Source organism: Lissotriton vulgaris, chromosome 11, assembly GCF_964263255.1.
Source record: "Lissotriton vulgaris chromosome 11, aLisVul1.2, whole genome shotgun sequence".
In the NCBI taxonomy this organism is placed as follows: Eukaryota; Metazoa; Chordata; class Amphibia; order Caudata; family Salamandridae; genus Lissotriton; species Lissotriton vulgaris.
Window position 1 is genome coordinate 540,204,404 of NC_141699.1, and position 12,383 is coordinate 540,216,786.

The 12,383-nt window shown below is 45.7% G+C and overlaps 1 protein-coding gene across 3 annotated transcripts in view; it reads left to right on the top strand.

The window, feature by feature from the left end:
• The window catches only part of PLAT (plasminogen activator, tissue type), a 98,184-nt gene that overhangs the window by 18,203 nt on the left and 67,598 nt on the right, over window positions 1–12,383 (top strand). The window contains exon 1 of one of the 3 annotated variants that reach the window (XM_086943581.1): window positions 7,598–7,778. The exons of the other annotated variants lie outside the window; for them this stretch is intronic. Coding sequence (XP_086799707.1) covers window positions 7,707–7,778 — 72 coding nt within the window. The 5' untranslated portion in view covers window positions 7,598–7,706. Of the gene's footprint in view, window positions 1–7,597; window positions 7,779–12,383 lie in introns of those variants that run through there. 3 annotated transcript variants of the gene reach the window in all.

Sequence of the window (12,383 nt, forward strand, 5' to 3'; positions counted from 1 at the left end):
GAGATAGGACGCACCGTGTTATCATGCCTGACACACACTTGCATTGCAGCAACCAGTCTGTCTCAGGACTTACACACACAGGCCCTCATTATGAGACAGACAGAGCAGAATTCTCATATTCAAGTCTGCTCCGCCTGATCACAAATTACTCATTTTCGAAACTAGGGGGCAGATTTACAAGCCCCTTGCGTCACTTCTGCGTCATTTTTAACATGGGAAAAATGACGCAAAAGTGGCGCAAAGGGCTTGTAAATAAGCCCCTAGGTTTCCTGGGTGCTGGAACATAGACCCAATGTTACTGGTCGGAATAACTAGCCAGTAAAATAGCTTCAGGCGTCAGTGGCAAAAGCAGACTGGCCTCCCAACCCCATCGCCTTCTGACCACCTCATCTGGCTTGGGGAGAGCATGCAATGCCCTCACTGCCAGGACACTCCTGACAAAGGCAGAGGCAATCCTAGGGGGAGCCCAGGGCAGAAGGACCTCTGCCACCACACACTGCTCCCTTGCTTCCTCTGCTATCATCCACCTCCTGTCATGGGGAGGTTGGGTTTATACCTTACACGCTTAGTTGAGGAACACTTTATGCAGGTTCACAAGACAGAGATGTGTTGAGTAAATGCCAGGCGCTATTACTCATACCGCTGTGGAACCCTTCCTGGCTTTCCCTGTGATGTGTCCACTCCTGGGCACCCCCAGGCATTCCAGCGCTGTTGTGGAGGTTAAGCAAGCTATTACTCAGCGTTGGGCCCATGATTAGAATAGGCACCGAGTCGAGAATTGTCAGGTCCAAGGAAATTGAGCCCAAGACCCACCAAGGCGGGAATTGAACCCTGGTCCCGGACCAGAACTCTGCATCAGGGTCTGCCGCTCTAACCATTGAGCCACACGCCTCCACATGAGTACTGACCATCGTTTTCTGCCAAAAGTTATAACACCCTATCAGAGCAATGAATCTGTTGAGTTACATTGTTTTTTTCCCGCCCCAAAACAGCTAGCACTAAATATATTTGATGGTGGAAAGGCCATTATGCATTATGTCATCTGTCCACCGCCTATTAGAAAGACGTACCAACATTTAATTGCATTTGTACTACCACATTTTGGTAGGCCCATCTCAAAGAAAGCTCTAGCAAGATGGATTATTAGGTTCATTAAAATCTGTTATGCCTAAACCAAAAGCGCCTACGCAACGGTTCCCAGATCGCATACCACTCGAAAAAAGAAGCCAAATGCCATCCCTAAACGATATTTTATTGACAGACGTTTGTGAAGCTGTCACACAGTGTTCCAGCCAAACATTCAGTAAACATTTCTTTGTGGATATTCACGTTCTGGAAGAAGCATTTGATAGGCAAACAGTACTTAAAACATTGTTCCAAACACCGCCCACTTCTTCTTACAAGCCATCGCATAAGACGTTTCGATACTACGTTTCCGTCTATGCACGGCATGTGATGTACAGCGACTTATTCTGCAAAAGGAGCACATTACTTACTTGTAACAAGTGGTTTGCTGCCTATGGTGCTGTAGATTCACATGCCGCCTACCCACCTCCCTGGAAGTGAACAACAAAAAGGCATATGACTATAGTCAGAGTTCTACGTGATTCATACACATGCATTATAAAACGTTATTTCGTCACATGCATACCTACCACTGGAGGGGGAGCACAATCTGAGGTAGAGTCTGTGCTCTGGTGCAGTGTGGATTTTAAAGGAGGTACCAGAAGTCACCTTGAAACCCCTTCTTCGAAGAAAAAACACTTGTATCATTCCTATCCCAACACTAAACCGCAGAGGTATGCACAGCTTGTGATCTACAGTAAGTGAGGGTGCAAATCTATTGCAGCAGTAAGAATGTGTTCCTTTTTGGCCGTCAGTGTCTCTGCGTGTCTCCATATTTCTCCATTTGCTTAAATTGGACTGAAGTTTTAGGTTGGAGAAACCTACATTACATAATTTTAGCTTTAAAGTCACAGAGTTTGCGTGTTTGTGTCAGTGCATGTGAATTTGTGAGTCTTACCGCACATTTTTTTGCGTTTTCACACCCTTTTAAATGAGTCTGTGAGAAGCCATTGTAGGTACGACATTAGCACACACTGTGTTTGTGGTGGTCTGAAATGTTAACCCTCATTTATTGATGGTCAAGAAATTGTGATTAATAATACCATTCAGTAATTGTGATATCCTAGACTCGGGTGGGAATGGGGTGTGATGTTGGCACATGGCTTTTGCTCGTGCTAAGGTGCACTGAACCGCAGTGAAGTTGTATTACTTCATTCAGTACACACCCTTTGTATTTTGGCCCACTTCTTGGTCTAGGAACTATTACACTGCCCGCCTATCTTACGTGATTGTAACTTTCAGCCAGAACCCTCAGTAATATGTAATTCAACAGGCCTTAAGTGCTTATATATTGTAAGTGCTCTCATGTAAAGGGCTCTGTCACCCTCCAGACTTGTCCACACTTCATAAAACTGCAAATAAATAATAACAACACATTACTGTAAACAAGAAAACACTGCTCAAATGCACAGAAATGTGCTTGCCGGACATTTCTGCCAGTTTTTCCACTTTCCGACCTTTTCCATATGAGGGCCTTACCCATGCATCTATATGACTCTGCTTCTCTATTCTAGTTCCCCTATTCTTTCCTTGCTTCCTCCTCTTTTTTTCCAGTCCTCTCTCTTCCCTTTCCCCTTATTACAACTTTTTTTTTCGCTGTTCCCTCTCGTCATTCTCCTTTCATCTTTTTTACAATCTGGCTTCTCTCTTCTCCTCTCACTGTTTCTTCTCCTCATTTCCTGTTCTCATTTTGCTGACCCTGGTGCTCCTTTTCTCTTTCTAAATCTCTCTACTCTGATTTTCCCCTTTCGTCTTTCTTCCTTCCTAGCCTCCGTGCTGTTTTGTATTATAATCTGGCCATTTAAATTGTGCGATTCTGTGGCCCTGCTGGTTTCTGCACAGTTATGGATTTATTCCTATATAAATAGCTTTTCTTGCCGCCTAATTTCATGAACCCTGTCAACTAATTCGAACCTCCCCTGGTGCATAACCCCAGTGACCCTGCTTCCATTGCAGCACTAGTATTATGCCTCGAACCCATCACGAGGCCGTGATCACTTCCTTGTTGCAGTCGAATAGGAGGGGCTGCCTACAGTGGGAAGAGTTTAGATTTTGAGCCTGATCTTCGAAGGGGTGATACTGCTGTGATGAAGCAAACGTGTCACTCCTCTTTCTTATTTCTTCTTCCCACCGCCCCAGTGGTAGCCCGGGGGTTAAACGCTGCCCTAGATAATGTCGTCATTCCACCCCCCCTAGTGTACCAATTAAGTGTACTGAGTGAGGGCGATTGTCGCATTGTAGGGGAGTGGATGGAGGGGGGGAGGATATACGAGACTACAAGAAATTGTGTTATTCCCTTTGAATTTATTACCACGCTTGGAAGGTTGACGGCCCTTCCTTCCATCCTCCACTGACCGCAGCACGCCGGCCCTCAGCCTGGGAGGGGGGTTTCCTGTGTGTCAGAGGCCCACCTAGTCCATCTCTGCACTCGCCCTTCTTCCCTCTCTCTGTCTTCTCTCTTCTTTCGCCCTTACACTTCCCTCACTCCACCCCTTTCCTTTGCTCCCTCATTCCCTGTTCTTCTTCCCCCCCTCTGTCTTCTCTCTCCTTTCGTACTTACACTTCCCTCATTCCTCCCCTTTCCTTTGCTCCCTCATTCCCTGTTCTTCTTCCCTCTCTCTGTCTTCTCTCTCCTTTCGTCCTTACACTTCCCTCATTCCTCCCCTTTCCTTTGCTCCCTCATTCCCTGTTCTTCTTCCCTCTCTCTGTCTTCTCTCTTCTTTCGCCCTTACACTTCCCTCACTCCACCCCTTTCCTTTGCTCCCTCATTCCCTGTTCTTCTTCCCTCTCTCTGTCTTCTCTCTCCTTTCGTCCTTACACTTCCCTCATTCCTCCCCTTTCCTTTGCTCCCTCGTTCCCTGTTCTTCTTCCCTCTCTCTGTCTTCTCTCTTCTTTCGTCCTAACACTTCCCTCACTCCACCCCTTTCCTTTGCTCCCTCATTCCCTGTTCTTCCCTCTCTCTGTCTTCTCTCTCCTTTCGTACTTACACTTCCCTCATTCCTCCCCTTTCCTTTGCTCCCTCATTCCCTGTTCTTCCCTCTCTCTGTCTTCTCTCTCCTTTCGTACTTACACTTCCCTCATTCCTCCCCTTTCCTTTGCTCCCTCATTCCCTGTTCTTCCCTCTCTCTGTCTTCTCTCTCCTTTCGTACTTACACTTCCCTCATTCCTCCCCTTTCCTTTGCTCCCTCATTCCCTGTTCTTCCCTCTCTCTGTCTTCTCTCTCCCTTTGTCCTGACACTTCCCTCACTCCACCCCTTTCCTTTGCTCCCTCATTCCCTGTTCTTCCTCCCTCTCTCTGTCTTCTCTCTCCTTTCGTACTTACACTTCCCTCATTCCTCCCCTTTCCTTTGCTCCCTCATTCCCTGTTCTTCCCTCTCTCTGTCTTCTCTCTCCTTTCGTACTTACACTTCCCTCATTCCTCCCCTTTCCTCCCTCATTCCCTGTTCTTCCCTCTCTCTGTCTTCTCTCTTCTTTCGTCCTAACACTTCCCTCACTCCACCCCTTTCCTTTGCTCCCTCATTCCCTGTTCTTCCTCCCTCTCTCTGTCTTCTCTCTCCTTTCGTCCTGACACTTTCCTCACTCCACCCCTTTCCTTTGCTCCCTCATTCCCTGTTCTTCCTCCCTCTCTCTGTCTTCTCTCTCCTTTCGTCCTGACACTTTCCTCACTCCACCCCTTTCCTTTGCTCCCTCATTCCCTGTTCTTCTCCCCTCTCTCTGTCTTCTCTCTTCTTTCGTCCTGACACTTCCCTCACTCCACCCCTTTCCTTCCCTCCCTCATTCCCTGTTCTTCCTCCCTCTCTCTGTCTTCTCTCTCCTTTCGTCCTGACACTTCCCTCACTCCACCCCTTTCCTTTGCTCCCTCATTCCCTGTTCTTCCTCCCTCTCTCTGTCTTCTCTCTCCTTTCGTCCTTACACTTCCCTCACCCCTCCCCTTTCCTTTGCTCCCTCATTCCCTGTTCTTCCTCCCTCTCTCTGTCTTCTCTCTCCTTTCGTACTAACACTTCCCTCACTCCACCCCTTTCCTTTGCTCCCTCATTCCCTGTTCTTCCTCCCTCTCTCTGTCTTCTCTCTCCTTTCGTCCTTACACTTCCCTCATCCCTCCCCTTTCCTTTGCTCCCTCATTCCCTGTTCTTCCTCCCTCTCTCTGTCTTCTCTCTTCTTTCGTACTTACACTTCCCTCACTCCACCCCTTTCTTTTGCTCCCTCATTCCCTGTTCTTCCTCCCTCTCTCTGTCTTCTCTCTCCTTTCGTCCTTACACTTCCCTCATCCCTCCCCTTTCCTTTGCTCCCTCATTCCCTGTTCTTCCTCCCTCTCTCTGTCTTCTCTCTTCTTTCGTACTTACACTTCCCTCATTTCACCCCTTTCCTTTGCTCCCATTCCCTGTTCTTCCTCCCTCTCTCTGTCTTCTCTCTCCTTTCGTACTTACACTTCCCTCATCCCTCCCCTTTCCTTTGCTCCCTCATTCCCTGTTCTTCCTCCCTCTCTCTGTCTTCTCTCTTCTTTCGTACTTACACTTCCCTCACTCCACCCCTTTCTTTTGCTCCCTCATTCCCTGTTCTTCCTCCCTCTCTCTGTCTTCTCTCTCCTTTCGTCCTTACACTTCCCTCATCCCTCCCCTTTCCTTTGCTCCCTCATTCCCTGTTCTTCCTCCCTCTCTCTGTCTTCTCTCTCCTTTCGTCCTTACACTTCCCTCATCCCTCCCCTTTCCTTTGCTCCCTCATTCCCTGTTCTTCCTCCCTCTCTCTGTCTTCTCTCTCCTTTCGTCCTTACACTTCCCTCATCCCTCCCCTTTCCTTTGCTCCCTCATTCCCTGTTCTTCCTCCCTCTCTCTGTCTGTCTTCTCTCTTCTTTCGTCCTTACACTTCCCTCATCCCTCCCCTTTCCTTTGCTCCCTCATTCCCTGTTCTTCCTCCCTCTCTCTGTCTGTCTTCTCTCTTCTTTCGTACTTACACTTCCCTCATCCCTCCCCTTTCCTTTGCTCCCTCATTCCCTGTTCTTCCTCCCTCTCTCTGTCTGTCTTCTCTCTTCTTTCGTACTTACACTTCCCTCATTCCTCCCCTTTCCTTTGCTCCCTCATTCCCTGTTCTTCCCTCTCTCTGTCTTCTCTCTCCTTTCGTACTTCCACTTCCCTCATTACTCCCCTTTCCTTTGCTCCCTCATTCCCTGTTCTTCCTCCCTCTCTCTGTCTTCTCTCTCCTTTCGTCCTTACACTTCCCTCATTCCTCCCCTTTCCTTTGCTCCCTCATTCCCTGTTCTTCCTCCCTCTCTCTGTCTTCTCTCTCCTTTCGTCCTTACACTTCCCTCATTCCTCCCCTTTCCTTTGCTCCCTCATTCCCTGTTCTTCCCTCTCTCTGTCTTCTCTCTTCTTTCGTCCTAACACTTCCCTCACTCCACCCCTTTCCTTTGCTCCCTCATTCCCTGTTCTTCCTCCCTCTCTCTGTCTTCTCTCTCCTTTCGTCCTTACACTTCCCTCATTCCACCCCTTTCCTTTGCTCCCTCATTCCCTGTTCTTCCTCCCTCTCTCTGTCTTCTCTCTTCTTTCGTACTTACACTTCCCTCACTCCACCCCTTTCCTTTGCTCCCTCATTCCCTGTTCTTCCCTCTCTCTGTCTTCTCTCTCCTTTCGTCCTTACACTTCCCTCATTCCTCCCCTTTCCTTTGCTCCCTCATTCCCTGTTCTTCCTCCCTCTCTCTGTCTTCTCTCTCCTTTCGTCCTTACACTTCCCTCATTCCTCCCCTTTCCTTTGCTCCCTCATTCCCTGTTCTTCCCTCTCTCTGTCTTCTCTCTCCTTTCGTACTTACACTTCCCTCATTCCTCCCCTTTCCTTTGCTCCCTCATTCCCTGTTCTTCCCTCTCTCTGTCTTCTCTCTTCTTTCGTCCTTACACTTCCCTCATTCCACCCCTTTCCTTTGCTCCCTCACTCCCTGTTCTTCCTCCCTCTCTCTGTCTTCTCTCTCCTTTCGTCCTTACACTTCCCTCATTCCACCCCTTTCCTTTGCTCCCTCATTCCCTGTTCTTCCTCCCTCTCTCTGTCTTCTCTCTCCTTTCGTCCTTACACTTCCCTCATTCCTCCCCTTTCCTTTGCTCCCTCATTCCCTGTTCTTCCTCCCTCTCTCTGTCTTCTCTCTCCTTTCGTCCTTACACTTCCCTCATTCCTCCCCTTTCCTTTGCTCCCTCATTCCCTGTTCTTCCTCCCTCTCTCTGTCTTCTCTCTCCTTTCGTCCTTACACTTCCCTCATTCCTCCCCTTTCCTTTGCTCCCTCATCCCCTCTTCTTCTTCCCTCTATGTTTACTGGTCCCCCTGCTACTATTTTCTTCGTCTCCGGGAAGAAGGCGATTCCATTCGATACAATATCTCTGTGTTGTCTTGCCGAGCGGTCCAGGGCCTGCTTAGGGGAGGCTGCTTGGGGGACATGTTTTCAGATGCTCTGCCCTCCCCCCGTCCGTCTCTCAGCCTCTGGCTCGGTTTCTGCTCTGACTCACGCCTCTGTCACGCACCCTCTCCCGGAGCCGCGGCAGCTGCAGCGCCGATCTGCTGAGGCTGCACCCCGAGCTGGAGAGCACAGAGGACCGAGGGAGATGGGGAGAGAGCGGCGGAGGGACGGAGAGAGATCCGGAGGGAGTGACGGGGGGTCGCTTCGCGTCCAGCAGGTGAGAATTGCGGCATCCATCGTCCTCTTTTCAGAAATCACCACTCTGTGCCCACTTCTTAATGTCACGCAGAGGCTGAACTTGAGCTAATGCGGAGCTGTGCTGGGCTCCCTTCCCACGGGTGCACGTGGCCAGGCCGTGTATTCGGGCTGAACTCCTCGAGTGCATGTGTGGGCTGCACATAACTCCGACATGTCTCAGCCATACGCAAATCAGCCTCGTCCCTAATCCTCATGGGAACAGTCCAGTCCGAACTGCCAGGCCAGGTCCTCCCTGGACCGTAAGCAAGCATCCTGGGACTGGTTTGAGATTAACACCCCTCATCAGCCAGGCTAGATTGAATCCAGTGGCACAGTGAGTCTGGGCATACCCTTCCCAATTAGGATGACTATAGCTACACAAAGAGATGATGGACAGAATGTTAAACATTGACAAATATTCAACCCACTCACAGATATGGGTTAAATCCACCCTTTTTTTGCTCATCACCTCACCCTAGTTTGGACTCAGCCATATGCAAATCAGTCTTACCCCTGCTCCCCATGGGAACAGTCCAGGCCAAACTGCCCAAATTTATTTGGGGTGCACATGTTGTGCATGCCTATAACTATACCTGTAGATGACCAGTTAATTTTTCTGGGGCACACATCCAGGACATAGCTTTGGTTCTGGGTGCCCGTGAATGTCTTCAGGAAGCGTGTTCCAAGACATGCCTTTGGGTATAAATTTCTGGGCATATCTTCAGGGTGCATGTTCCAATACATGTTTTTGAGGTACACACGTCCGGGGTATGCCTTCAGGGTATTTGTTCCAAGGTATGACTTTAGGTTCTGGTCCATGTTCCAAGACATGTCTTTGGGGTGCTTGTGTCCTGGGACTGTCTTCAGGAAGCATGCTCCAAGAAATAACTTTGGGATACAGGTGTCAGTGGCATGTGTCTTGAGTGCATGTTCCAAGACATGTTTCCGGAGTCTGGGTGTCCGGTGTATATTTTGAGGGAGCATGTTCCAAGACATGTCTTTTGGACGCAAATATCTGGGGCATGTCTTCAGGGTGTATGCTGTAAGAAAAGTCTTTGGAGTGCACATATCTGTGGCTTGTCTTCAGGGTGCATGTCCTAAGACATACATATGTGGTCTGTGAGTTCGGAACATGTAACCAGGAAGTATGTGCCAAGACATGTTTTTGAGGTGCTCTTGTCCAGGGCATGTTTTCAGGGAGCATGTTCCAAGCATGTTTTTGGTGTACTCGCTTCCAGGGCACGTCTTTGGGGTCTGGGTGTTTGGGGCATGTCTTCAGGATCATGTACCAAGACATGTCCTTGGGGTGCGTGTCGCCAAGGCATGTCTTAAGGGTGTATGTTCCGAGGCATGCCGTTAGCGTGCGCCTGCCCTAGGCATGTCTTCAGGGTGCATGTTCCAGGACATGCCGTTAGGGTGCGCCTGCCCAAGGCGTGTTTGCCTTTCGTGGTACACCTGCCCAAGGCATGTCTACAGGCTACTTGTCCTAAAGATGTTTTTTGAGTGAAGGTCCATATCATGCGTCTGGAGACCCCATTTGTAGTATGAGACTCCACCTACAGCCCTCTGAGATTACATGAATCCGTGCAAGCTGCAGGTTCCGAGTGTCTGGGGCATGCCTTCATGGTGCATGTTCCAAGATATGTCTTTGGAGTGATTGTGCCCTGGGACTGCCTTCAGGAAGCATGTTTCAAGAAATAACTTTGGGATATGGGTGTCCGTGGCATGTGTCCTGAGTGCATGTTCCAAGACATGTTTCCGGGGTCTGGGTGTCCGGGGTTTGTCTTCAGGGGAATGTCTGACATAATATCGACAGACAGAATATCGAAATGCAAAAATATTGGAGCAAAAATATCGACATCAAAAATATCGGAATCCTATCTTCATAAAGGTAAGTACAAAAAAATCGAAAAAATAATATCGTAGTACAAAAATATCGGAATCAAAAATATCGTTTTTTTAAATGTATTAATAATAATGTAAAAATAATTTTAAAATACATATAATTTTACAAATATGAAATAAAAATATTAAAACAAAATTAAAACTAATACATATACATTTAAAATAAATAAAACACTTAATAATTTAATGTAATTTTTTTTTTAATGTTATTTATTTGATTTAATGTAATATTTTTTTGTTTTTACCCTGTACGCCTGTACCCCAAAAACCCAAAACTGACCCTGAACCCTAAAAATATCCCTGTACCCCAAAAACCCAAAACTGACTCTGAACCCTAAAAATACCCCTATACCCAAAAACTGAAAACTGACCCTTATCCCTAAAAATACCCCTTTACCCAAAAACAGAAAACTGACCCTGAACCCTAAAAATACCCCTTTACCCAAAAACTGAAAACTGACCCTGAACCCTAAAAATACCCCTTTACCCATGAACTGAAAACTGACCCTGAACCCTAAAAATACCCCTTTACCCAAAAACTGAAAACTGACCCAGAACCCTAAAAATACCCCTTTACCCCAAAACTGAAAACTGACCCTTAACCCTAAAAATACTCCTTTACCCAAAATTAATTAATATTATTTAATTACCAATTAATTATTAATTAACAATAACAATAAAGTAAATATATTAGCACATTAGCTGTAATAATTTAATTTAATATTTAATATTATTTTTCCAAATTAATTAAGAATAACAAAAAATTATATATAAAAAATTACTATAATTAATGTAATTAAATAATTAATATTAATTATTTACCAACTAATTAATAATTATAAATATGTACAAAATTATATTAATTAATTAACTAATTAATATAAATTAATTACCAATTAATTATTAATTAAAATATGTACAAACATATATCAATTAATTAATTATTATTAAATTACTTCCCACCCTATTCCCCTATAAACCCATAACCCGCTACAGAACATATTTATCAATTAATCAATTAATTAAAATTAATTAAAAATTATTTCTCAATTAATTAATTAATAATTCCTACTAATTAATAATTAATTTAACATAATTAAATTACTTCCCACCCTATTCCCCTATAAACCCACAACCCGCTACAGTAGTAAAAGACAATATTTAATTAAATTACATTAAAAATAAATAATAAAACATAATAAATACAATATAATATACACTACATTTATTTAAAAATTGATATTAGTAACATCAAAGTTATTTATTTCGATATTATTGACATCGATATTTAAAACTTCGATATTACTGATATCATACTAATATCGATATTAAGACTGTCGATATTACTTACCTTCGATATTTTGTCCCATCGATATTTAAACTTCGATATTTTTGTATATCGATATTTAAAAATCGATATTTTGTCTGTGTACCCTTCAGGGAGCATGTTCCAAGCAAGACATGTCTTTGGGGTGCAAATGTCTGGGGCATGTCTTCAGGATGCATGTTCTAAGAGATGTGTTTGGAGTGTACATATCTGGGGCATGTCTTCAAGGTGCATGTCCTAAGACATGCCTATAAAGTCTGGGTATTTGGGACATGTCACCAGGAAGTAAGTGCCAAGACATGTTTTGGTGTGCTCTCGTACAGAGCATGTTTTTAGGGAGCATGATCCAAGGCATGTCTTTGGGGTGCAAATGTCTCGGGTATGTCTTCAGGGTGCATGCTCTAAGAAATGTCTTTGGAGTGCACATATCTGGGGCATGTCTTCAGGGTGCATGTCCTCAGACATGCCTATGGGGTCCGGGTGTTCGGAACATGTCACCAGGAAGTATGTGCCAAGACATGTTTTTGGTGTGCTCTCGTCCAGGGCATGTTTTCAGGGAGCCTGTTCAAAGACATGTTTTTGGTGTACTCGATTCGAGGGCATGTCTTTGGGGTCTGGGTGTTTGGGGCATGCCTTCAGAGATCGTGTGCTATGGCATATCCTTGGGGTGAGCGTCGCCAAGGCATGCCATCAGGGTGCATGTTCCAGGGCATGCCATTAGCGTGTGCCTGCCCAAAGGCATGCCTTCAGGGTGCATTTTCCAGGACATGCAGTTAGGGTGTGCCTGCCCAAGGCATATCTACAAGCTGCATGTTCACATGTATGCCTTTAGGGTGCGCATTTCATGCCTAAAACAGTGCACAAAAAAGCATTGTGAACAACCACTCGCGTTCTGTTTTTCTTGTGCGTTCGTGACAAATTTTTATTGAGAATGTGCTTTTAACGAGAACAGTGCGTAATTACGTGAAGTGGCATAAGGCGTAATTTAGGGAATTTTGTGTAACAAGTGTAATTCAAAATTCCTAAAATTATATGAATTTCACTACTGTAATTTAAATTTCTGCCAGGCCTAATGACATTAGAATTGTGCATATTTTTCACTGACATACATTCCCCCCCCATATAGGTTTCAGCACGAGTAATTTGAGCAGGGAAAACATTACACTATTCCAAATTTTGAATCTCTGAACGTGATGGGAATTACAGCAGTATCCCTCATTCTGACTTGTGGAACTTGGAACGGGGAAGTAAAACCGCACCATGTGATATTAATATGTTCCTGGGCAGTTTACCGCACCCACATCTGTTCACCTTGGCAAGTAGGCCCAAGTGTTTGGGAGCCAGGTCTTTCAG